Here is a 27,372-nt window from a genome sequence, read left to right as displayed (position 1 = left end):
GGAACTCCCTCCCTAGAGAACTCCACCATGCCCCCACTTTAATGAGCTTCCACTGCGCGTTGAAAACGTCGTTGTTCAGGCAGGCATTTGAGGTGGGTTAGGGTAATTTTAGAAATATGTTTTAATGTGTAATTTCATTGCTTTAAACTGTTTGTATTGTTGCACATCGCCCAGAGTGGCCGGGTGACTGACCAGATGGGCGATTAAGAAATTTAATAAATGAATGAATGAATGAAACTTGATGTGTCAATGGTGAACTAGGAATTAAGAATTGTGAGCAAGGATTATGGAGTATAAAAGTAATTGATTAATATTTAAATACCAGGTAGAAATTGAAATGTCAGATATTGAACAAAGATTTTGTTTGTTTGACCTATGTAACATTATGTAACCCGAATTAAAAATTAATTAACAAAATTAAAAATAACTGCAAATAAAATTGAAAATAAACAATACAAAAACAAACAAAAATGAATGGGACTAGCAACTAAGTCCTATGGGGAAAGATGAAAGGAACTGGGTATGTTAAGAAGAGAAGACTGAGGACAGATGTAATAGCACTTTTCAAGTACCTAAAGCGATGCACAGAAGAGGGCCACAACCTGTTCTCTGTTACCCAAGACTGTGGGACATGAAATAACAGGCTTAAGTTACAGGAAGGCAGATTTCAGTTGAACTTCAAGAAAAACTTCCTATGGGTCAGACAGTCAGACAATGGGGCTAACTAACTAGGGAGGAGGTGGGCTCTCTGTCACTGGAGGGGTTCCTGCAGAGACTGGACAGCCATCTGGCAGGGATGCTTTAAACTGGATTCCTGCACTGAGCAGGGGGTTGGGCTCCATGGCCTAAATGGCCCCTTCCAACTCTATGATTCAATGATACTGCCTTAGGAAAGAAGATAATGCACACAACCCTTGGTGGGTGACTCAAGGCATGTATCTTCATTGCATATGAATCCTGAAAACTTCCAAAACTGGCCCATGTCACTGTGGATTCTACTAAGGCCACAGCAACATCACTAGCCTTTTACACTAATGCGCCTTTGACTGAAATTTGCAAGGCAGCAACCTGGTAATCTCACAACGTTTGTTAGGCACTGTAGGCTAGATAAATACAGCTCAGCTGAGGTGGTCTTCATTCAGCAAGTATTACTACATATTCTGCCACATTTAACCTAGCATGCATATTATGCCCACCCTACTGGGATTTGGGGGCTTGTGAACATCTCAGTGGATGCCTCTGCACCCCAGAAAGGGAATGGAAAGTTGGGTACTCATTGCGAAATCCCATTCTGGTTCGGCGTAAAGGAGGCATCAATACTGCACCTTGAATACCACATGGAGGTCCCAAAGTAGTTCACTTCCTCTGAAAGGACATATCTAGTGCTAACTGGGTTTTCTCAGAAGGGCATCGTCCTTCCCTTCCTAATCCTCCCCCCCCCCACAAGTGGCTCCTTGACTTGGCTAGGATGGAACTGACAGGGAGGAGCCAAAGAGACAGAGACCAACACATACATCTTGGTCAAATGTTCCTTGGCAGTGGAATGAGATAACCCATCATGTGGAGCGAATCGGAATGGAATTTCACAGAGAGTACCAAGCTTTCCATTTTGTGACTGGGCATACTCACCATGACTACATGTGATGGCACCCAGGGCCCTTTTTCAAAATTCAAGTGTGCCCACAGGCCCCAAACTGTTGGAGAGCCCTGCTCTGGCTCTGCTGAAGTGTGGGTTTGGACCTAGTTTGCAATCAATGGGAACTTCATCTAAGAACCAGATATACCTGTAACAGCAAAATAAAAACAAGCTGAGGACCAAATTGCTGAAGATCGAAACTATATTAAAAGCAGGAAATCAGCCAAAGTTGAATAAAGACTACAAGAACATGAAAACATTGTTTACCATTCTTCACTTCAGCTGCTGTTGCAAAAATACACAAAAGTTGTGACAAAAACCTCAAACATCCTAGAAAAAACAGTGCAAGTGGGATAAAAGTACAAGTGCTCCTGCCCACAGAAGGTGCCTCTGTTGTAGATCCCCCTCAGTGCCCCCTCCCTATTTACGAGGCTCAGCTCACCTTAAGGGAGAGGCTTTTTTGCGGGGAGGAGGAAGTGAAAAAGTGACCTGCCAGCACCCTGCTGCCAGCGCTTCCCGGGATCCAAGCAGTTGCTGCGGGTGCCCTGCGCCACCTGTTTTGTAGAACTCCCTCCCGAGGGACCGCGGCCAGACCCGCTCCACTGCGATGCTGGAGGATCAGTGAAACCTATTTGCTCCACGGCGCCATCTGAAAGCTGTTCCTTCATGAACGGAATGGACGCTGGTGTTAAACTGCTGTTTTTGTAATCCTTGTGTTAGTGCCTGAAGTCGCGTTTTAAGCCGCTTTGAAGGACAAGCTGGCGGAAAGGCGGCCTTCTAACTGAGATGCAAATAAGGACGCCTCTTACTATGAATGAGCGGCAGCTCCAGCCAGCTCAGTCCCGCCTTCGCGGCCTCTGCAGCGGGGTCAGCGCTGCCCCTCGTCCGGCTCGGTGTTGCCCGGCGGCATGCCTGAAACGGCGTGGCTCGCCGCTAGGTGCCGCTGCTCACCGGAAGCTGTGGCGCCGCCCTAAGGGTTTCGCGACCGCATGAGGGAGTTCTGCGTTGCCGTAGATTTCTGCCTGTTAGCCTTCGTCCCAGGCGCCGGCGAGGCTGACGCTCTGTAGACTGGTCGGGTGTTGCCAAACAAATCATGGCATTAATATAAACGTGAGGCATCCTACGTCGGTCCTAGAGGTAGGGCACACCTGCATTTTAAGGAATTGTTGCTTGGCCTCTTTGCAAAACAAATTTCCCTTGGAAGCTTATGCCATAACGTGTTCTCTAGACTGTAAGGAGGCACAGGCTGGGGAAGGCTGATCCAGACCATGTGGTTAGCTGCCAGAGACTGCAGAAAGACGTTAGAGAAGTTGTAGGCTTAGCTCTGCTAAGAGGGCCGCTGTCCTTGCAATATATCATTGCAATATACAGTATGTTCACCAGAGAACAGTGTAGAATGAGAGAGGGGGGTCTGTAGTTCTCGATGTTAGTCTACAAATCCTATCATCCCTGCCCATTGGCCATGCTGGCTAAGGTTTATAGGGGGTGTAGTCCAAATATATGGAGGGCACAAGGTTGGGGAAGGCTGCGCTGGATGCTTCAGCTTGGCACATATTTATTCTCTTCCATTTTTTTTATGTGTTTATTTATTTGTTTGTCTATTTATTAAATTTATTGCCCATCTGGCCAGTCACCCAGCCACTCTGGGCAATGTACAACAATAAAAACAGTTTATACAATAAAATTCAACATTAAAAACATCACATTTCTAAAATTACCCTAGCCCACCCCAAATGCCTGCCTGCACAACCGTGTTTTTAATGCATGGCGGAAGCTCATTAAAGAGGGGGCATGGCGGAGTTCCCTAGGGAGGGAGTTCCACAGAGTGGGGGCCACAACAGAGAAGGCCCTCTCCCTCATCCTCACCAACCTAGCTGGTGATTTGAACTAGCTTTCCACAAGCAGGGTGATTTTTGGTGGTGGTGGGGGGCAGGGATAGCCAAAGTCCAGGAAGGCCTGTATAATTTTTTAAAAATGCTTCCACATTGAACAAAAAGGCACTTGTCATAAATGGTGAAAACAAAGATGGAAAGAGGTGAATATAGTATTTTATTTTTATTTTATTTATTACTAGCTGATATACTCGGCGTTGCCCGGGATGTAATTTTGTCATAGGTACTATTTGTTAGAAACACATTAAGGTAGGTTTACGCTTCTCGGAAAGGTGAAAAGGAAAATTGAGATTTTTGGTTTGTTTATTATTTTTTAAAAAAATTCTTATAAAGAGGACACAACACAATTTTTGCTTATTGTTACAAACTAATTCTGGAAGTTATAACTGTACGTGGGAAGAACATGGAGATTCCTGAGCAGCATGATGGGCGACATGATGGTGACGGCGCCAACAACTATGGACCTAAAGTTAAATATTAGGGAAGTAGAAGTTCATTGTAAGGCTTGTTTATAAACAACATTTGTTGTTTTTCCAGTTGGAGCAAAGATATACAACTGATTCGGGGAACCCACTCTAGAACACGCAACATATAACTGCCCATGGGAGAAACATGGAGATGCCAAGTTGATACCAGTGGACTTGATTGACTGGCCCTGTGCCTTGTTTATTGTGATACCAAATGCCAGCCTGACCAGGAACTGTAGGTGCTTGAAACTGAATGGCATGTCTGTCAGAATGAGTGGAATGCGGGGGATGAACACATCTCCTTTTGCCTTCCCACTGAATCTCATACCACTATTAAAATGTTCAACGGTGGCTTCCTTGCTGGATATTGCAGGAACAGGGGAGAGAAAGTAAATGCTGTCCACAGTCAGAAAAGAAGCCATGAGTATAGGGGAGGGAACAAACAGCAGCCAGCCAATCCAAGGTGAAGGAAGTCAGAGTGAATGGGAGAGAGACCAATAGAATGAAAGATGGCCAGTAGACTGACTCATAGCTGAAATCAGAAACCTGGCCTGTGCCATGATTGAGAGGGTGTACTTGTTAGTAAGGGAAAGTATAAACAAAGTAATAATGTAACCCAGTGACTCCTGTCATACACTCTGGCAAGTGAGAATGTGAAGTAAAAGGGGCAGCAACTGTAGGGCCCGAATGGCAGGGTCAGTGGGCCCCCACAGTGTGATTACACTCGGGGCAGCTCCCCCTTGTTCCCTGTCTTACAGACGGCCCTGCAGCCAGCCACAAACACACAAACCCACACACAATTTTTGACTTTTATATATATAGAAGATAATATTTATATCCTGCCTTTCTTCCTAGGAGCTCAAGATGGTGTACATGCTTCTTCCTCCTACATTGTATTGTCACAACAAGCCTATGAAGTAGGTTAGGCTAAGAGATATTGGCCCTGTTCACACCTAAAGCTAAGCTATGATGGTTAAGCATTGTGAGCTAACTATGATGGCTTAGCGTATCGTGTGTGTGTGGGGGGGTGTTTTTCCCAACCACAGTGGCTATACAACCACTGTGTAACCACGCTCACTAACCACGTGCTGCAGTAGGGCTAGCGGCCCCTTCCGTGATTTCCCGTGTTGTCTGTCTGGCCCCCATGGTTATCCCAGTGCCACCATAGAGCTCTTGCCACCATAGGGCAAGAGTGGCTGAAAATGGTGCCACCGCTCCTGCCAGTGTGTGAGGGCTCCATGGCCGACATTTGCCTAGCAAAAATGATGTGACAGCTGAGAGCCAGTCCCAGCAATGTCCGTCCCCGCCTGCCATATGCAATCGGAAAAGCACGGCAGGCACAAAGATGTTTTCGCTCTCACGCTGCTGTTATCAGCACAATGACCTTGAGCGCGCTGGGTTCCCAGGTACAAGCAGCTGTGACTGCCGTGGAAAGTGAAAACACGCCTGGCCACTGGCCAAGCAGCTGCATCTTTGGGCGAAACTGCACCCTCCCCCCCTTAGTAGCCCCCCCCAGGCCCCACGGCTGCAATGACTGAGCTCCAGTATGTGGAACACCCTGCCTCCCATGCCTCCACCCCTGCATGTCGCCACAGAGGCACAGCCCCCAACCCCTTTGGGGGAAACAGCCCAAATGATGGGAAAGGGGGAGGAGGTGAGATCCCCAATGAGCGTAGCAGGCAAGCGTCAGTACGATGCACCCCGCCCCAAGAAACAAGCATCCCAGTCCTGCACACTCCCATGGAGGCAGAGCCCACCCCCCCATGTCCCCAGCAGACTTTCCCACCAGTGCCTGGCACGCCCAAAGTCCAAGGAGCACCGTGCGGCCCAAGCACCGGGGGAAGGACAGACACCCCAGGTGCATCACCCAGGCACTCCAGGATGAATGGCAGGCCCAGGATGCACCTCCCTGCCAGTGTTCGATACCATGGTGGAGGGCGGCTGCAGCGACTCCCTCACCCTGTACTCAGACAATGACTCCATGGAGGCCTCCCAGTCCCAGCGCAGCACCCCAACCGGGCCACCCTCCCAGGATGAGGGGGAGGAGCTGGGGAAGAAGTGCAAGAGAACCAGGACACAGATGCACTTTTGGGGAACCCCGAGGCCCAGGGCATCCTCAGCACTGTCAGGCATGAAAACTTCTTCCCATGGTTCTCCAAGCAGTTGCAGCAGTGCAGTTCTCCTCCGGGAGCCACCAGCAGCTCTGATGCGCAGCTTCTTCCTCAGGATGGCAGTGGCGAATGGGCTGGGGATTGGCGGCAGCGGCAGAACAGGCCCACCCCCCATATGTCACAGACCAATGGGAGGTGGTGGGTGCCACTCTGGCTCCATGATAGCCACCTGTGGCCATTTCTACTGCATGGCCACTGGGATGCATGGTGGAGTGGCCAGGAGGACTGTGGTGGTTAGCGGCGCAGGGGCTGGTTAGTGGAACCACGCTGCAGACATGGTTCTGTCATCATGTGGCAGGAGCACGTGGCGTGGTTAGTGGTAACGTCCCAGCAGCATGGTTACCCTAACTACCCTCTTCCCCTTCATGTCTGAATAGGGCCAGTGAGTGAACCTTAAGTAAGGTTCATGGCTAAGGAGGGATCGTTTCAGTCCATCCTTATTTAACAAAATGGGTTCTAAAGTGCTGCATGTGGATGGGGTTCAAATAACAACACATTCATGACTAAAAGGTGGCCCCTCTTCAACACAGAATTATTACAAAATAAATTCTGGTCTGGTCTGTCAGGTGACAAGAAGGAAAAACGCACATAGTTAGAAATCATCTCTGCCCAGAACAGCCTATGTTTCTGCAAATGGGATCCAATTCTAATCTCACAGCTCCTTCTCCCCCCGCCCCAAACGTTAGAAGCCTCTGGTTCTGTGCAGCCAGTGATATCTACCAGACACCCAATGTTGCCAAGGTGACACAACTAGTGGTTTCCATGCAGATGGTTCTATGGTAACAAACTGGGACAGCACAAAGGAGAAATTGCTTAGCAACGAAGAAAACATTAGGACAATCTGACCCAGCTTTCATGTGTGTGGGGGGGGGGGGCGGATTGGAGCTAGTAGGTTCTGGAGCTTTTATTCCACCAGTACTCAAAGGAGCTCAGTGTAACATACATTGTGTTTTCTACTGCCTCACCCCATTTTGTCCTCACAACAAGTCTGTGAGGTAGGTTAGGCTGAGAGAAAATGACTAGCCCAAGGTCATCCAGTGAGCTTTATGACTGAGAGGGGATTTGAACCCAGGTTTCCCAGATCATATTCAACTGCTCCATGCTTTACCTTACACTGGCTCTATGATGAGATCTGAAGAGATGCAGGGATCAAAAGGAAGAGGGGGAGAACCTAATATGTCTTCAGTTTATTAGGCATAAATTGATTCAGAAGAAATAGACTTTAAGAAACTATAATGAATATTAATACAATAAAATGTGAATATTCCTTATGTACAGTGAAAAATATATCTCTAAGAAATAATACACACATATCCCTTATACAATTGCCCAGTTTCCAATATTCCATCAGCTCATCATGCTCTGAGCTGTTACTGGTTTGCTCCCTACCCAGGCCTAGCTTTGGGAAGGAAGGGAAAGAAAGAGAGAGAGAGAGAGAAAGAAAGAAAGAAAGAAAAAGAAAGAAAGAAAGAAAGAAAGAAAGAAAGCTTTGCCTCCCTCACCCCAGATTTCAGTGGGACCAAGGCAACAATTCACTGGAGATGCACAGAGATGGTTCAAGACATTTTGTTGCTTGAGGAGAGGGACAAGATGGCTCCCCACCCCCCATTCCACAAGAAGCTGACCCGAATGCTGGCTGAACCCTACATCAGCATTGGCAACAGGACAGCGTCTTCTACCACACCGGAGAAGAGCAGTGTAAACTAGCTTAAAGGCTGCAGGTTGGGCTGTGTAGCACACTGCTCTGCCTTCCAACAGAGGGCAACAGACAGGGGGTCAGGAGGACTGTTGAGTGGGGCTATCCCTCAGCACCCTCTCTGCCTAATGGTAGGGCTGGCTTACTTGAAGTTGAGCTCCAAAATTACAGGGGCGCAATGCTTCCACCCTCCCAGATGCAGTTCTTTGTTTGGGGTGGGCTGAGCCAGGCAAATTGTTCCTTCCCTGGATCTCTGGCTTGGGGCACTCACCACTTCTGTAAGTTTGAGAAAGCAGGCCTTGCCCTACCTCTTTTTCCTGGGATTGCCAACATACCAGGAAAAAAATGACAACAACCTAATCCTTTCTGCCCCCGACCCCTGAAAAGGGTTATGGCCAATTTTCTTTTCCCCTTGATTATTCTTGTTTTTTAGCCACACATCTTAGGTGAAAGGACAGTTTTGTGCTGGACTCTGCCTATGAACCCACCCGAACCTACTACTAGGCCCTACCCCAAGCTCTACCCACATACCAGGAGACTGTAGTCTGACTCACTCCACCTTGAACGGTGGATGGGAATAAGAGTCCCCCATGTTCTGAGCCCTCCCATCACCCACCATTCAACCCTGCTTCTGTGCGTGCATGCGTGTGAGATCAGAGCAGCACATATAGCATTACACTCACTAGAACAGGGGCGGGGAACACGTGGCTCTCCAGGTGTTGATGGACTGAAACTCCCATCAGCCCCAGCCAGAATAGCCAATGGTGAGGGATGATGGGAGTTGCAGTCCAACAACATCTGGAGGGCCACACGCTGCCCACCCCTGCACTACAACATGCACACAGAGATGGAACAAAGAGAGAGCCAACCCCACCAGGCAAGTGAAACAGCACAGTTCTATCACAGGACACTTAAAGATACATTCAGTAGACCACAACATGCAACCAAGGACCTCCAGGCTCTTGGGTGCGCTAGCCCAGCTTCCTGAAAACTGCAAGGTGCATCGTGAGAGCCATTGTTAACAAATACCACCCCTTGTAAGCAGAAGTGAAATTGTCAGCTAGCTTGCCTGTTACTTCTCTATGAGCAAAATACACACATTATGATGATGGGCTGTGTATGTGGACTGAGAATGTGTATACTGGAGGCCACCTCGTAAAGGAAACAATACCGGGGGGGGGGGGCTGCCCCAATGCAATGTTGCAGGAGTTCTGTTTTTTTCCATTATACCTGGAACATATTCCCACCTGGGATCCATTTTGGGGTGACTCCGGAGTATAACAGGACACTGGGAGATGGGGGGGGGGAGTGCATGCATGTGTATGTCTGTGTGTGTCTGCCTACTGAGAGAGAGAACTAGCAAAATGCTTGTCATCATTATTATCACTATCACTACAGCATCTATACCTGGCTTTTCCACTACTCAGTGGCTCTCAAAGCATATTACAATATACAAGAGAAACAAAACTAAAAACAAACATGTCAAATCAACTAGTCAACCAATCAATGAAAACTACATCACGTCCATAATAAAACAGCAACCAGAGATCTATTTCCAATGTTCAGGCTACTGTTTATCCCAAAAAGCACCACCTCTATACAAGGGGAAGGTATCAGCATGGTCAGGTCACGGTACTCTGAGGTTTGCAGAAATACAACTTTTTAAGGGGAAAAAACCCTATGGAGGATTCCCCAAATAGCCAAATAAGGACAGAGCATACTCAGCGGCCATGGAAAGCTGGCTGGCAGTTTGTGGGGAGGGGAGGGGAGGGGCTGAGGAGGGATGGAGCAGTGGGTGCTAAGGGCTGTCCTAGGGATTTTATGGGGAGGACAGCCGTGTGAGTGGTAACAAACGTGCATATTATAAGGGGAAAACTTACTTTTGAGGTCATCAAGCTGAGATGATGACCTGAGAGATCGTGTAACACCAGCAACCACAGAGCCTCCCTGCTTCCCACGGAGCCCCTCCTTTTCTCCCCTGTCAGGGTGTGTGAAAATCTGGCAGTCTACATTTGTCCAATGTAGATGCACAAAATGGCATATTTTGGTCCGCACATGGCCAGTCCTTCATACCATCTTCTCTGCAAGGGCTCCCCAGCCAGTCCATCTCCTTCAGTTTTAACTGTGGCAAGTTTCATTTTGATCCTGAAAGCCAGGCCAAATCTGCAACAGTTCCTCAGGCCCATAGTGATGCACAACCACAAGCTTGGAGAATCGGCACTTCTCATAGCTGATTTTACCAATGCTGAAGAGACCCACGGGGCTCTCTGTCACATGAATGCCCATTTCATGCAAACAGATTCCCATGAAAACATCTTCCATGTTGATGACCTTGATGGTCTGAGCCACCTGGTAGATCTTCTTGGCCAGATCCCCAGAAAGCACATACCCAGGGCCTACACAGTAGGGTGGATAGGTGTCATTGGGATACATCTCCCGCGGCACATACCATTTGTAGGCCTTGTCACGCAGTGGCTTTGTGTTCCAGTAGATGTACCCAGTCATGTAGTCTTTCTTGGGGGGAAGGTGGGGCTGCAGCAGCCGGGACACCAGGTAGTTGACATTGAGAAAGATGTCACTGTCGGCCTTCATCACATAGGTGGCATTGGGGCAGAACTTGCTTACCCACTCCATGCCCATCAAAGTCTTCAGGGTAAGGTTGTTGTAGGTGTCCAGGAAGTCCTGCTGGATAATGTCTCTGTAGATGGAACTCTCCTCTTCCAAAAGGTGCTGGAGCGGAGATCTAAATTGTGGGTGGACACCAGTCAGAAAGAGGCGGAGGATGGAGACACCCGGCACTGAGCTCTCATTGCCCCATGTCTGCCGGATGGCTCTCCTCCTGTCAACATCTTGGGGCTGAGTTATCACCAACAAGACCAAGAAAGGGCTCCTCTCCTGACACTTCTTTGGCTCATTGAGACGGAATTTATAATAGCTGCAACAGAGAATTTCCAAGGGATGCTGCGTGGTTGCTGCTGGTGCTAGAGGCTGCAGGCCAAGGGGCCTGGTCTCCTTGGTCTTCTTGGGTTCAGTTTCCCATTGAAATTCTGGGACACTCTGAACATCCCCTGCAAAACCTGGGTTTCTCTGGGGCTTGTTGGTCAGTTCCCACAGCAAGGGGTCAGCCGCAGGAGACTCCCTTTCAGTCCTAGCAACAAGCAGAAACAGAAATATGGAGCAGAGAATGAAGAGCACCACAGTAGACAAAGCCTGCCACTGGGATGTGAAAATCCTCATGGCACCTTCAAACTTGTTTTGGATTAGGTCTGGAATAGGTTTCAGTCAAAGCCAAAGCTACCTTCAGGACTGCTTACAGTATCTTCCTTCCGACCTGGAAGGAAAAGATATACTTTCAGAGACAGAAACTAACTCCATCTACAGATTTATAGATCTAATTTAATATAAGTAAGTGTGAGCTATTAAATCCAATGCAAAAAGTTTGAGATACCAGACTTCCCTTTACCCAACACCTGAACATAAGACACTTGCACTGGCAACATCTTCTTTCCCTTCCAGATCCTGAACTCTCTTGTGTTTTTCAGGGTCTAGCTTATTTTCCATATGGCCCAAGAATGGGGCCCATGGTTTCCAATAAATGTTTGTGCCATCTGGCCGCTTGTACCTGATCAAGTCACTGAGTCAGTGAGTCAAGTTCCTGCATCATGGCCATATTCTCAAATGTGATGGTAACAGAGCCAGCACAGATTTTCAGTCATAGGCTTTCAGTGGACTGATTATCAGCATTTCTGCCTTCTAGTATAAGCCCCTCCCCAAATACCCCCTCCCCCAACTTTAATATATACTTATCTGTAAAGGTGTGAAGTACCATCTGCTTCCTATTTGACACATGCATTCCGTGGAAACCAAATGCACAGTTACAAGATGGGGGATATGTGGCTCAACAACACTACAAGCGAGAAGGATCTTGGAATTGTTGTAGATCACATGCTGAATATGAGCCAACAATGTGATGTGGCTGCAAAAAAGGCAAATGCATGAAAAATGTTGCTGGAGGTTTGGGCAAGTGGGGATTTGAAGCAGGGCATCCCAAGGTTCAGGGCACCCTTTGAACCCTGGGGTAAAAAGGTAAAGGTGTCCCCAACCAGTCGTGTCCGACTCTAGGGTGTGGTGCTCATCTCCATTTCTAAGCCGAAGAGCCAGCGCTGTCCGAAGACGTGGTCATGTGGCTGGCATGACTGAACACCGAGGTGCACGGAACGCTGTTACTTTTCCCGCCGAAGTGGTACCTATTTATCTACTTGCAATTTCTTGGGTGATCTACACCCCATTTCCCCACCTGTCAACTGTCAAAGGCTGTCAAACCAGCCTATATACAGTGTTTGACAGCTCAAACATACAAGTTTCCGGACAAGGCCAAGCCTGTATATTTTTTACAGTCGGAGTTGCGCAACTCCAAAAACCAGATTTTTAAAAATTGGGTGGAGCCTTTGTGTACATTCCCCAGGGCCAGGAAAATGTGAAAAAAATCCCAGTCCCATTTTTTCACAAAAAAAAAGAAAAATAATTTTTAAAAGGCTTTGACTGCAACAGGGGTCACAATCAGAATGGGGACAGGGAGCTTGGCAGGAGCCAGGGGGAGCAAGTGACAACCCCTCCAAAGTGCCATTTGGCACAGTTGAAGGGGCTGTCACTGACAAGGGGCACCTTTGTGTTTCACCATGCACTGTTCAAGCAGTCATTTTGGTCAGTCTTGTGGAACTTGAAGGGCCATAGCTCAGTGGTACAGCCCCTGCTTTGCATGCAGAAGCTTCCAGCTTCAATCCCTAGCATCTCCAGGTAGGGCCAGGAAAGAATCCTTCTTGAAACTCTGGGGAGTGTTGGAAATACTGGGCTAGATAAGGCAGCTTCCTATGTCCCTTGCATGCACCGGAACAGATGAAGCACATGGGGCCTGAGCCGTGAGCTGATCCTCTCTGTGTATAGGCATCCCCATGGACTAGTATGTGCAAGCCTTTTGCTGGGATAATGGGAGCAATTTCTTACTCCGTGCTATGGTGGGGTGGTCCCTGATCCTGCCATGGTAGAGGATCGTTGTACAAACGTATCTAGGGTGGGGGCACTGGCAGGAAGGAGCCTTGCCCCAGTGGGATAGTCTGTCTTGCAGTGAGGGAAAATCCTGCTCACAGCCCCCACTCCAGGTAAGAGGGAAATCTGCACACTGGTGGGGGTGCAGGGGGTGCAGAGAAGTGCACACAATCTGCAGCAAAGAAAAGTTCTTGAAATGGCAGCATCTTGTCAGTTCGAAATCCAACACAACCCCCCACAGTCAAAATAAATGTATGCATGATGATAAATGAATGGTTCAATCCTAAACTGTCTACTCAAAAGTAAGGCTCACTGAGTTCAGTGGGGCTTACTCCCAAGAAAGTGGGTATAGGATTGCAACCCAAAATAGATGAGCATTTGTTGCCCCTTTAATGGGACCCAAGATCATGCCTGAGGGAGGCTGCCCCGCTCCACCTCAGGATAAGGCCTGTAGTGTAACTTTGCACCATCCTCCACCTTCCCCTACACACTTTTAAGTGGCTATATGAGTGCTAATGTGGTGAAGCAGACATGTGTTTATCCTTTACCAAACATCCATTCCATCCACCTGCCTGTGAGCAGGAGAGGAAGAAGCAGCCAGCGAGGCAAACTGCCACCATCACTTTGTCCATCTCCTGCTGCTTCATGAAGCAGGGACTGGGCCTCCCCTCCCCACACAAAAACCATCCCAGCCAACTGCCCTGTGAGCTGGAGAGGGAGAGGAAGTAAGTGTCATCTTCACCATCTCTTCAAAGACGCCTTTTAAACTATTTTTAATTATATAAATCCTTCCTCTCCCTTATTCCTTCTGTGTCATGTCTTAAATTCAAATTGTAAGCCTGACAGTTTATGCTTCTTATCTCTGTAAAGCCCCTCAGGAGCCTTTTTGGCTAAAGGGTGGGGTATGAAGGCTGTAAAAAAAACAAAAACAAAACATGAATACATTTTAAATGTATTACAATGTAAAACACGAAACCCTTAGAAGAAGTTCCCAAGGGGCACAAGCACTGAGATGGGAATCATAGAATCATAGAATAGTAGGGTTGGAAGGGGCCTACAAGGCCATCTAGTCCAACCCCCTGCTCAATGCAGGAATCCAAGTCAGAGCATCCCTGACAGATGGCTGTCCAGCCTCGGAAAGGCACGGGAATGGTGCCTTGTCATCACTAATGTCACAGGCATTACCCAGGAGGTACCAGTGACAGCTACATAAAAAAGGTACTTGCCTGAAGGTGTGAAATAAATATGAACACAAAAATAAGACCTTTCTCATCTCCATTGGTTTGGGGAATTTTCTTCCCATTACATAAAATCATAGAATAGTAGGGTTGGAAGCAGCCTACAAAGCCATCGAGTCCAACCCCCTGCTCAATGCTGGAATCCAAGTCAGAGCATCCCTGACAGATGGCTGTCCAGCCTCCACTTGAACGCCTCCAGTGTGGGAGAGCCCACCACCTCCCTGGGTAATTGGTTCTATTGTCGTATTGCTCTAACAGTCAGAACATTTTTCCTGATGTTCAGCCAGAATCTGGCATCCTGTAACTTGAGCCCATTATTCCATGTCCTACGTTCTGGGATGATCGAGAAGAGATCCTGGCCTTCCTCTCTGTGACAACCTTTCAAGTCCTTGAAGAGTGCTATCCTATCTCCCCTCAGTCTTCTCTTCTCAAGGCTAAATAGGCCCAGTTCTTTCAGTCTCTCTTCACAGGGCGTTGTTTCCAGTCCCCTGATCGTCTTTGTTGCCCTCCTCTGAACCCTTTCCAGTTTGTCTGCATCCTTCTTAAAATGTGGTGCTCAGAACTGGACACAGTACTCCAGATGAGGCCTAACCAGTGCTGAGTAGAGGGGAACTAGTACCTCCTGGGATTTGGAAGCTATGCTTCTGTTAATGCAGTCCAAAATAGCATTTGCCTTGTTTGCAGCCCCATCACATTGTTGGCTCATATTCACCTTGTGATCTACAACAATTCCAAGATCCTTCTTGCTTGTAGTGTTGTTGAGCCACGTATCCTGCATCTTGTAACTGTGCATTTACTGTTTCTTTTTCCTAGTTGCAGAGCTTGGCATTTATCCCTATTAAATTTAATTCTGTTGTTTTCTGCCCAGCGCTCCAGTCTATCAAGATCACTTTGAATTATGTTTCTGTCTTACAAAGTATTAGCTATCCTGCCCAATGTTGTGTCATCTGCAAATTTGATCAGCATTCCCTGCATCTCCTCCTCCAAGTCATTCATAAAAATGAAGAGCACCAGGCCCAGGACTGAACCCTGCGGTACCCCACTCGTTACCTCTCCCCAGTTTGAGAAGATCCGATTGAGAAGCACTCTTTGAGTCTGATTCTGTAGACAACTGTGGATCCACCGGATCGTTGTTTCATCTAGCCCACTTTGAGCTAGTTTGCTCATCAGGATATCATGGGGCACTTTGTCGAAAGTTTTGCTGAAGTCAAGGTATACTATGTCTACAGCATTCCCACAGTCCACAAGGGAGGTTACTTGATCAAAAAATGAGATCAGATTCGTCTGGCAGGATTTGTTCTTGACAAATCCATGTTGGCTTCAAGTAATCACTGCATTGTTTTCAAGGTGTTTACAGATGGATTGCTTTATCATCTGCTCCAGAATTTTCCCAGGGATTGATGTCAGACTGACTGGTCTGTAGTTTCCAGGTTCCTCCTTTTTACCCTTTTTGAAGATAGGGACAACATTAGCCCTCCTCCAGTCATCTGGCACTTCACCCGTCCTCCATGTTTTCTCAAAGAGAATAGACAGTGCTTCTGAGAGTTCTTCTGCCAGTTCCTTTATTACTCTAGGATGCAGTTCCTCTGGTCCTGGAGATTTGAACTCATTCAAAGTAATTAGGTGTTCCTTGACCATCTCAAGCTGCAATCCTGCCCCTTCAGCCTGCACTTCGCCTTTGCCAGGGGGGTCATAGACCCTCTTTTGGGAGAGGACTGAGCCAAAGTAGGAATTGAGCACCTCTGCCTTTTCTTTGTCATCTGTTATCATTTTGCCATCCTTATTTAATAGCTGAACCACCATTTCTTTCCTGTGTCTTTTACTATGCACATATCTGAAGAAAGCCTTTTTGTTGCTTTTAGCATCCCTCACTAACCTCAGCTCATTCTCAGCTTTAGCCTTCCTGACGCCATCCCCGCGATTCTATGCTACTTGCCTGTACTCTTCCTTTGTTGCTTGTCCTTCCTTCCACTTCCTATATGTGTCCTTTTTTGTTTTCAGGTCATCTCTAAGCTTTTCGTGAAGCCACATTGGCTTCTTCTGCTGTCTTCCGCCATTTCTTCTTGTTGGAATTGTTTGTAATTGTGCCTTGAGAATTTCCTTTTTTAAAAGCTCCCACCCATCTTGGACTCCTTTTCTCGTTAGAGTCGCTTGCCATGGGACCTTATCATTGTTCTGAGTTTATTAAAATCAGCTTTCCTAAAATCCAGGGTACGCGTTTGACTACACCCGGCTTTTGCTTCCCTTAGAACCAAGAGCTCAAGTACAACACGGTTGCTTTCCCCCAGAGTTCCTGTAACTGCTACTTTATCCACTAAGCCATTTCTGTTGGTTAGGATCAAGTCAAGGATAGCTGATCCTCTAGTTCCTTCCTCTACTTTCTGTAGGAGGAAGTTATCCACCACACAAGTCAGGAATTTCCTGGAGGGGCCATGTTTTGCAGAATTTGTCTCCCAACAAATATCGGGGAAATTGAAGTCTCCCATTACTACTACATCATGCTTTCTTGAAACATTGGCTATTTGCTTTTCAAAAGTTTCATCCTCATCTTCTCCTTAATTGGGTGGCTGGTAGTAGACTCCGATCACCAGGTTCCTTTTATTCTTTGCTCCATTTATTTTAACCCAGATGCTCTCGATGGGGCTACCAAGCTCATCCTCCTGTATGTTTTTAGGGTGCAATTCTACATTTCAGTTACACCAGCGGAGGGGCTGTAGAATATAGTGGAAGCCCTGCTACACTTTGGCAATACCAGATAATGCTGCACTGAAATATATGACTGTGCGACACTGAGGATACAGTGGTGGAACACTTGGCTGGGACAGCCATTGTGCCAGCAAAGGTACGCTGGAAGAATGGTTAAAATGGGGCAGAGTCACTGTCAAATCCCTTTTTAAGCCATCCAAGTTGGTGGTCATCCCTCTTGCGGTAGTGGATTCCATCGTTTAACTATGCACTGTGTGAATAAGTCCTTCCTTTTATCTGTCCCACCATTCAGCTTCAGTGCATGAACCTGGGTTCTAGACTCCGATCCACTTTCTCCATACCATGCATAATTTTGTACACCTTTCATATGTTCCCCTCTCCTAGCCTTTTTCTAAACTAAATAATGTTTCGTTGTAGGGAGTTTTTCCAATCCCCTGACCATTTTGGTTGCCTTTTTCTATACTTCTTCCAGCTCTACAAAATTGTTTTTAAAGTGCAGCACCCAGAAATGTACACAGTATTGCACGCATGGTTGCACCAACTGATTTGTATAGAGGCGACATGATACTGGCAGTTTTATTTTTGATCCCTTTCTTAAATTCCCCTAGCATGGAATTTGCCTTTTCCACAGGTGCTGCACACTGGGACGATGTTTTCATTGAGCTCCAAAACAACACCAAGATCCTTTTGCTGGTCACTCACTGCCAGGCCAGCTCAGACATCATCAGTGTATGTGTGAAGTTATACTTAATATTTTGAATTGTATTTGCCATTTTGTTGCTCATTCATGCAGTTTGGACAGATGCTTTTGGAGCTCTTTGCAATTCCTTTTTGTTTTTACCACCCTGAATAATTTGGTACCATCTGCAAACCTGGCCACCTCACTGCTCACCCCTAACTCCAGATAATTTATAAACAAGTGAGGTAGCTAGGGCTCCATTGTTTACATTCCTCAACTGCAAGAACTGCCCATTCAGTCCTACTCTCTTCTGTTCCATACTGATTGTAAGAGGACCTCTCTTCTTATCCCATGACTGTTAAGTTTACTCGGGAGCCTTTGGTGAGGGACTGTTAAAAAACTTTTGAAAGTCCAAACACACAGTGTCTACTGGAAGTCCACAGTGTAAGTACTGGGCTATGGCTCCCCTTGCTGCATGTCCTAGTGCCTCTCTTTGACTGCCTGGCAAAAGAACCTTTTCCTCTCTGGGTAGATCTTGAAGCATGTCCCAGGAGGGCTGTGTTTGCTGTCTGCAAGCCTTCCATCCAGGAGGGTTGCTAGGCACTTAAAAGATTCAGGGCCTAGGATCATTGGTCACAGATCTGCATAAAATCTGCACATGCTAATTTATATTTTTATATGCAAATTTAGAAGTAATTACTAGGATTTATTTAAATTTCACACAAGGTAAAGCCAGCCAATTAATTTCTCATGCAAATCATTTCAAATAAAATAAATGTGTCAATTTGTACCCTGACCTACATCATCCTAAACCAATGGAAATGTTGTTTTTCGAAGCTTCATTGTCATGCAGGGGAAGACTGGGGGGGGGGGGTGTAGCATGTGGGAAAGGGACAGTTAATCCTTCCCTCCCCAGCTCCAATCCCCCTTGAAAATTGCCCCCTGCACAGCAATTAAGCTGAGAAAAAAGCCTTCCATTGGCACCAGTGAACACTCAGGGCCCTGTGGAATAGATCTCTTCTCGAATGTTATGATGGCTCTACATGCTTTGGGGTATCCTTCTCCCTTCAGATTGTGAAACTATGTTATTGATTAATAAGGTAAACATCACAAATCTAAAAATAATAAAACCCTGGGCCAAGCTATTGTATTGCTCTGCAGTATTAACAAGTGTGTGCCTTTCATGTTCTTAACCATTTTATCATGTTTGCTTGTTCGACTGCTTATATGATAAAATTTCAAAATCTGATTGCAGTGCTACTGCTGTTATCTTTCCTCCCCATGATAAGCAAAACACCAAAGGCACAATGACTGACTTAAGCAACCATGGGATCCTGGACGTTTGACTCCGCATCCTGGAACACATAAGATAAGGCAGGAAGTAGGGCTAGAGGGGGAGACTGGGATAATCCCGCCTTGACGTTACTCCCCATTTCCCCATCCCAGCACTTTATGCTAGGATTGGCCACTCCATGTTCTCCACCATGACCTACGAAGGGAGAAGTATGAAGAGCACCATCAGCTATTCAAGTACAGAAAAATGAGCAATTATGGTGACCCCTAGAAAAATCCACCCTTGTCTGTGGTCTATAGAGCTGTGGTCCTCTTGGAATGGCCCAAAGCAGTCTTGGACCTTCCAGCTAAAGGGGACTTAAGTTCAAACTACTTCAGTGGAGCCCCTTCATGGATCACTGCCTTGTTGTGGCGAAGGGGCTTGCGTAACTCAGTGAAGCCATAAGCTATGCCATGCAGGGCCACCCAAGACGGACAGGTCATGGCAGAGAGTTCTGACAAAATGTGGTCCACTGGAGAAGGAAATGGCAGCCCACTCCAGTATTCTTGCCAAGAAAAGCGGCGAAGAATTGATGCTTTCGAACTGTGGTGCTGGAGAAGACTCTTACGAGTCCCCTGGACTGCAAGGAGGTCCAATCAGTCAATCCTAAAGGAAATCAACCCTGAGTGCTCATTGGAAGGACAGATACTGAAGCTGAAGCTCAAATATTTTGGCCACCTAATGCAAAGAGAAAACTCCCTGGAAAAGACCCTGATGCTGGGAAAGACTGAAGGCAAAAGGAGAAGGGGACGGCAGAGAATGATATGGCTAGATAGCATCACCGATGCAATGAATATGAACCTGAGCACACTCCGGGAGAGTGCGCAGGACAGGAAGGCCTGGCGTGCTATGGTCCATGGGGTCACAAAGAGTCGGACATGACTGAACGACTGAACAACAACAACTTCAGTGGAGGCATGAACCCAAACAGCAGAAGAAGCTTTTTTACCCCTAAAACCTTGCCAAGATATTATTAGAGAAAACAAGGCAGAAGTGGCGTGAGCAGGCTTGTGTGGCTTTATTCCCGTCTCACACCATTCTTCCTGCCAAATATTGGGCTTAGTAAAGTGTGTGGTTAAAATGTTTTTATTCAAAAGAGCAACCTGAAGCAAATGTTTCCAGGGTTCACATTGTATATACCAGCCTTCCCCAACCTGGTGCCCTCCAGATGTGTTGGACTACAACTCCCATCATTCCAAGCCAGCATGGTCAATGGATACTAGCATCTGAATTAATGGCTTCTACCTTGACCTCAGCCAGCTAGGTACCAACTTCTTGTCTCCCTCTCCTCCCTAACTCAGTTTTGACACATAACACTTGTACTGTACCTGATGCAAGCTACAGTTACACAACTGTCAAGCACCTCCACAAGGGAAAAAAAGGTCACTTCCTCACAAGTGTTTACTCAAGCAAGAAGGGTGGGAAATCTGCTGTGACTGCAGGTATGAATGAATCAAACCACAACTGTGTCATGATTTATGCAGAGACTTGTGTAGTGACTTACGGCCAACTTAAATTTGCAGGGGCTAGACCCAGCATTAGATTGGACCTAGTCTGAACCCCCACCCAAAAAACAGCCCAGGGAAGTCTTTAAGTAAACTGGAGCCCATACCTAAGATCTCTCATGGTACAATTGGATCTTGACTTACATCCACTGGGTGGGAATATGATTGTTCCTAATCTCTCCTGCACTGGCAGAGCCCGAGGCCACCATGCTGGCATAGCAAATCTACACCAGTATAGCAGCACTGTTGTTCTGCTGGAATTCTTAGGCTGGTGAAATACTACCAGCACAAAGGGGGAAATTGGGTGAAGTTGGGGACATGTATGACGAGCAGAGCTTAGTCATGGAGATCAGCTTATTCAGAGCTCATTCCCTCCTCCTGCATTGGTGAAACATTACACCTATAAAAGAGCTGGCACAAATAGGACAGCCCCATTGAAACTGATGTGATGCTCCCCCCTCTCTGCCCCCTCCATGTTGGAGGATATGATTCTGACTAACTCAGGAGCCAATCATAGCACAGTACCAGTAATATTGTAACAGTGTGAGACAAGGAATATTCTAAGACCAAAACAAGGGATCATAGATTTCAAAATCCATAGCATGGGGTTATATCACTTTGCCTCTAAGTCTATCAAACCACAAGTGGGAACTTTAGTGAAAACAGGGTAGTTTGCACAAACACAGCAAACAGCCAAGTCCAACAACTAAGCAGGAACGTCAGATGGAGAACCCTTGGGCTTTCCAAACTGTCCCTTACCAGTATTTTTTAAGTCTCCTGCAGACACAAACACTCCCCAAGAATCTTGATTCCCTTGCTCTAAATGGGGATGCAAAGACAGGGCGTACACACAAGTAAGCAAGGGAAGAGCTTACCATATCTGTGAACTCTCCTAAATCTGCACCCAGGAAAACACCATTAACACCAAGCAGCAGCGCTTCCCAGATTTGGTTGGGATGATGGATCAAATGCACAAGATCAGTCACAACTCCGATCTGATTCGATGAGGCTCTTCTGCTAAAGGGCATTTAATCTACCCATGTCTTGGCTTGTGAGGGGAGAAAGTTTCCACCGTTTCAGGATTCTAACCTGATTTAGAATTCTGCGCACATGCTCTTCCAAGTGGTCCACATATCCGAGGGGGCAGGGGGTGGAGTTTCTATGCCACTACTTTAGATTCAAGCGGAGGAAAAAGGCCCTTTACAGCCCACAATCTGGCTCCCATTTCAATTGATGCTGCTGAGCAGGTCAAGGATATGTTCAGGGCTGGAAGGTGCCTCACCATTACCATCTTACTCATTCCCTTTTCCTGCCAAGTGGGATCACTTCAGCAGGCTCTTATATTTTCAATAGGGATGGCTGTTGCGGGGAAATCCAGCCCTTTTTGGACTCGTCAGATTTCTCCGGAGCAAATGCAAGCTGCGTCACAGGCTTTTTCCTGAAATCAGGTTAATCAGAGTATGTGTGTTTTCTAAAATCACCCCAATGTGGTGTCCATGGGTGCCATTTGTGCTAATCGAATCCCCAATGTGGCACATATGGGTACCATTCTCACAAATTTCGGCAGCAAATCACACAATTTTTGGGCACAAATTGTGCAAATTTGTATAGTGCACAAATTATGGTGGTAATTTGTGCAAATTATGCAAACTTGTGGCCAAAATTTGCACAAATTGTTTTTTACACAAACTTCTAGAAATTGTTTACCAAAATTTTGCAAGCTGGCCAGTCTCATTGTGCACCAAGCTAGGCCAGCTGACAGAAGACAGAAAGGAATCTGGGGGGCTGAGCTGATGAAAGCTTGTCAAGCTCTGCCCCCCAACTGGATTCCTCCGGCATCCCTAATTTTCAAAGGGAGAGCAGCTCCTTAATCCTGTCAGGACTTTCTGCAACCTGAAATCTCTTTGCCCCAAATACAGCCTACAAAGTCTTTCTGAATATCTTGTCCATTCCGTCTTAAGACTATTACAGACTGTAGCCTACCCAGCAACATCCTCCCTTTTTTCTTTTTTGCTTAGCATCCATCCTGAACAAGAGTTTTGATGAACTTTCTCTCTACGTTGTGACATTTCAGCTGATTCTAGTAAGGCTACTATGCTGCTGTTGCTCTTTGGCTTTTATCTAAAGGACCTGCAGTCTGCTTGGATAACTTGTTTACACCACTGATAAACATACATGTCAATCTCTTCCCTCAGAGGTCTTGAATTGCAAGCATGTTACCATCAGCTTTTATTTCCCTGCAACCCTGTCATTACTATTCTTAGGCAGCATTCTTCAAACATCAATCTTGGCTCAACAGGATGAGCTTGCCTCTGGTGCTATAGTGGGACAGCAGCTGGACAGCTCGTCTCTGCCAAGATCCACAGGGCTCAATATGCTTTCTTCAGTTGCTTTCTGTTTCTGCTGGAAATGATTCATGGCGAAAAGATCCAGACCCACCTGTGCTTCTTTCAGGTGCTCCCATCTGGTACTGAAGCAGGGCTATGAGAAATCTACTGTAGGGGAAGGCAGTTTGGTGTTGGACAAAAAGCTGCATCAGCCCCAGCCAGCATGACCAATGATCAGGTGTTATGGAAGTTGTAGTACAGAACATCTGGAGGGCACCACGTTGCCTATACCTGCAATAGGGTGACACAGAGTAGTATCCAACATTAGTCCTATGTAGAGTAGACCCACTGAAATGAATGAGACTTAAGTTTATCACAACTACATTGTCCCATTCATTTCAGTGGGTCTACTCTACATAGGACTAACTTGGATACTACCCATAGTGGGGCAAGGAGCTCTGCAATGACACCCCTAGGGGGCCTCAGTTGCTGAAAGAGCACGCTAGTGTGACAACAAGGATAAGAAAGGGATTACATCCTCTTAAATTATGAACTCGTTAAACTTGACATTCCATGTTCTAATATCAGGAATCCAAACTCTTTCCAAATTGATCGCATGCATTCCTGGCTCAATAAGATTTAGTGTATTACACATCTGCATGCCAGTTGGCAATAAAATATTTACTTGGAAACAAAGTCCTCTAGTACAAACTAGTCCTACAAAGCCCACTTGGTAAAAGGCTTATTCCAGCTGTGCCAACTCTAAAGCAGGGGTAGGCAACGTGGTGCCCTCCAAGTTGTCCTACCTCCCCCACTTTTTTTAATTAACCGATTTTCTTGCCAGCAGTTTTGAGGCTCTCACTTCTAAGCAAAGTGAGGACCTCAAAACCTCAATAAAAGACCTCAGATATAATAAGAGATCAAAACACTTCATCTGCTGCCATCACCATGGATAGTAGCAAACCTTATATAAAAAGAGCATAATGGTCTCCAGTACTGGTGGAGTCTTCTCAAAAGAGGCTCCTTTAAACTAGGATGGGTCCAAACCTCTTGGAAATGTAAGCCCAGCATGGCATGAGTAGGGTTGTGTGTAGAATTAACACACCAACACAGAGCATGGTTTTTAAAATGTACAATTAAGTTTATTTAAGACAGAGTTTACAGCATTTTCAGGTTAAAAATGGGGTAGGGGGAAGGATGGGCAAAAGGTAAAATCATAGAAGTTTCATAAGATGGATTTAACCAGGTATGTTCCCAAGGCTTGGTTACAGAAAAACATAAGTAAAGAATCATCCCATTTGAAAAAGGGGATTCAAAAGCCTCTCCTAACACAAAGGAGGCTGGGAAACATTGTCCATGAGGGCAGGCATTTAGTAAGCGCTATCTCCACCTTTCAAGCCAAGGTGAAGTTCCTTCTAGATCTAACTCACAGCTGAGGCCACCAGAACTCCCTTTTGAGCACTCCCTTTCAAGAGATAACTATGAAAACCCACATAAATAGGACAAACCAGTTTAATAGGATGAGGAAAAGGAAGAATTCTGATTCCTTGGGATGTGAAGCTTTGGGCTATCATGGGAAGGGATAACAGGAAGTCAGCTATTCTGTGACCATTAGCAAAAAAACTGAAAATGGTTCAGCTCATCAGACAATAAAGGAAAAGGTGCAGGCTGTCCACAAGAGGGACAGACTCCTAATTTATGGAGGGGATATACGTGAAGAAAGGAGGCACTTTTGGCCTTTCAAACAGGTGTTTAGTTGAACAGGTTCTTAAAATATACAGCTGTCTTTGGACAGCAACACTAAATGTGTTTTTAGCAACCCTGTTAAGGTTTGTAAAAATTCCCATATTTATTAATGATTATCAGGACTATAACGTGGGTGACAGAGTTTAACCCTGTCCTTCCTTGCCACACTCCTGACAAACCACCCCGCCCCTGTGCACTAATAAAAATCTGGGTCCCCCTCGCTGTTATTATTTTTTTTTTAAATAACTAATGTAATTGATAACAACATATTTAGCATTATGTCTGGTCTGGCTGCTAGTCACATCTGTTTTGAATAGCAGTTTCCCCAATTAAGGTGTGTGGGCTGCTTTTGATTACCCATTGGTAAAGGAAAGGAACTTTACACATGCTGAAAGACATGCTTCTTTGTTCTGTCAGATGGCCCGGAATGGAGCTCTCTCAGGGAGGAAAAGTACCTAGTTCCATAGGGTCAGAAAGGTCAAGCTGTACCTTTCTAGTTTGGCCCCCTGCCAGAAGATGTTGCTTCATTTCTCCACCTCCCAGTTACCACCATGCTGCTATAAATCTGTCCTTCCCAAGTAAAACTGTGCTGGGCCAAGGCCAGCACTGTTATAGGTTCTGCACATGCCAAGTATTTGATTCTTAGGTTAAGAACTTAAGAACATAAGTAGAGCCCTGCTGGATCAGACCAAGGGTCCATCTAGTCCAGCATTCTGTTCACACAGTGGTCAACTGGCTGCCTACGGGGAACCCACAAGCAGGACAAGAGAGTAACAGCAGCCTCCCACTCATGTTCCCCAGAGACTGGTGAACATAGGCTTGCTGCCTCTGGTAGCCATTGATAACCTCCTCCTCCAGGAATTTGCCTAATAAACCATCCAAATTGGTGGCCATCACTACATCTTGTGGTAGCGAATTCCACAGTTTGACTATGCACTTGACTGTATCTGTCCTGAATCTCCCACCAATCAGCTTCATGGGATGACCCCAGGGTCCAGCATTATGAGAAAGGGAGAAAAATGCCTCCCTATCCACTTTCTCCACATCATGCATAATTTTGCACACCTCTAGAAAGCCTCAAGGCCTCTTCCTACCCTGAGCTGAGGGGAAACGCCTTGCTTCTAAGCACAGTTCCTTGCCTGGGGAACTCCTGCCCAGGTCAAAACAAAAGTGGCTGGATTTTAGTCTCATGCTGGGTAATACTGATATTACTCAGCCCAAATAATACCCAGCCCTTCATATTGCCAAGAATCACACAACAGCCTCTTCCCGACTTTTCCATCCTGTGGTGCTTCACTTCATCTTTTCTTCCTCATAGTGAAAACCTCACAAATCCCTCTGGACTCCCAAGCTGGACCCTATGTGACCCCTTCTCTGGGTCTTGCAGTTTGCATGGCACTCAACACATAAAATAACCTTGAGACAACAGGAAACAATTCAGTGGATGAAAAAAAGCTGGTTTTGCTTCCCAAGAACCTCCCCTGACACCCTTGCCTCCATTTTGCCCCCCGCCCTCTGTAGCCTTTCCCTGTGTAGAATTTTAGACTTTAGTCTTCTCAGGACAGGCACCTGTTTCCTTGTTTGTTATGCCTCAAGCACCAGGCACACTGAGGGCACTGTTTAACAGCCTTGATAGCCTCACCTACTTTTTACTCATAAGAGAAGGACTCTCAGATGGAGCCCTCCATCCCACCTCTGCTAGCCTCTCTTAAGAATGAAAAGCAGGCTAGTGAAATTTAAAAAGACACGCAGGCTTGGTCCCCATGCTGGCCATGGAGGAGGCAAAGTGCCTTCCTCCCCAGACCCAATGCAGAAATGCAAAGAGCTGCTAGATGGTGCCCTCTGGCCCTCCTCCAGCAGCTCACAGCCTACTGCCTGCATAGAATTCCTTCAGCTACAGTGATCAGCCAAGGGGTTAAAACCAAGGCTAGTATACATCTCCTCCTCCTCCTCTTCCTCAGTGTCTCTGAAGTTGGCTCCCATTAAGGTCTTACCTGCCTGAAGTGCTGTTCAACCAGGTGTGTCTCCCTGCCTTTGACTGAATATCCAGGCTTTATGCCAGTCAGGCTCTGCACTACCCTGGGGAGGAGTGGCTAGCAGTTGCACAAGGTGACAAAGTTACCTCTAAGTGGGAAAGCCCACATCATGCAACTAAAGAAAAAAGCAAGGAAAGACGAGCCAGGAGTATCTTTTCTCAAAAAAGGAAAGGAAAGAGGGGAAATTACCCCTTAAGATGCAAAGATACAAGTGGAAGGTAAGCCAAGTGCAACGATAACTTGAAGAGTATGAAATAAGTTTATTTCAGTGGTTCCCAACATTGGGCTTCCAAATGTTGATGGACTACAACTCCCATCATTCTCGGCCAGCATGGCCAATGGTCAGGGATGACAAGGGTTGTAGTCCAACTGTATTTGGAGATCCAAGGTTTTATATAAATATACTGAGGGGCATTAATATAACACCATATTCCAGAAGCTATGAAATATGCATTCTAGGCAAGCTGTACTCCGAAAGAACAATACCGGTAATAGAACGCTAGCAAAACAAGATTGTATTATGCAAGCAATGGATTTCAAAGATATTGATTAAGAGGTGCAAAATAGAGTGAGGATGTTCTTGTGAACTAAAGTTGACCTAATTTAAAGCCTATTCTAGCTTGAAATGTATTGGGGCTCCTTCCTCCCCCCAGCTCTATTTTGCACCTCTTACTCAATTCTCTCTGAAATCCATATATGTTCACAATATAATTCACCTCAGGTGACTAGGCTTCTTGGATTTTTGGAGTCTCTCTCATCTGGAATTGAGTTTCATACTATTGTTTGATACTGTATGGTTTATATTATATTATATTATATTATATTATATTATATTATATTGCCACAGTTGTGGCCCTATATTAAGGGTGAGTCACTGAATCACGTTCCACCATT

General features: G+C 46.2%; 1 protein-coding gene across 1 annotated transcript; it reads right to left on the bottom strand.

Annotated features, from left to right (window-relative positions):
* Window positions 1-7,339: 7,339 nt before the first annotated feature.
* On the bottom strand, window positions 7,340-26,471 carry LOC146353051 (beta-1,3-galactosyltransferase 1-like). Its single transcript, XM_084832198.1, has 2 exons — window positions 26,437-26,471; window positions 7,340-11,193 (listed from the first exon to the last, which is right to left on the bottom strand). The coding sequence occupies exon 2, from the start codon at window positions 11,097-11,099 to the stop codon at window positions 9,981-9,983; it is 1,119 nt and encodes a 372-aa protein (XP_084688324.1). The 5' UTR covers window positions 11,100-11,193; window positions 26,437-26,471; the 3' UTR covers window positions 7,340-9,980.
* Window positions 26,472-27,372: the final 901 nt, after the last annotated feature.

Source organism: Heloderma suspectum, chromosome 2 (genome assembly GCF_057233095.1).
Source record: "Heloderma suspectum isolate Gila_16-S chromosome 2, 16-S_ref, whole genome shotgun sequence".
Taxonomy (NCBI): Eukaryota; Metazoa; Chordata; class Lepidosauria; order Squamata; family Helodermatidae; genus Heloderma; species Heloderma suspectum.
The sequence above is the reverse complement of the archived record's forward strand: the minus strand, read 5'-3'. Positions and strand labels throughout refer to the sequence as shown.

Bases quoted from the DNA above. Each gene is read 5' to 3' on its own strand.
- LOC146353051 (XM_084832198.1), bottom strand. From the start codon at position 11,099: ATGAGGATTTTCACATCCCAGTGGCAGGCTTTGTCTACTGTGGTGCTC.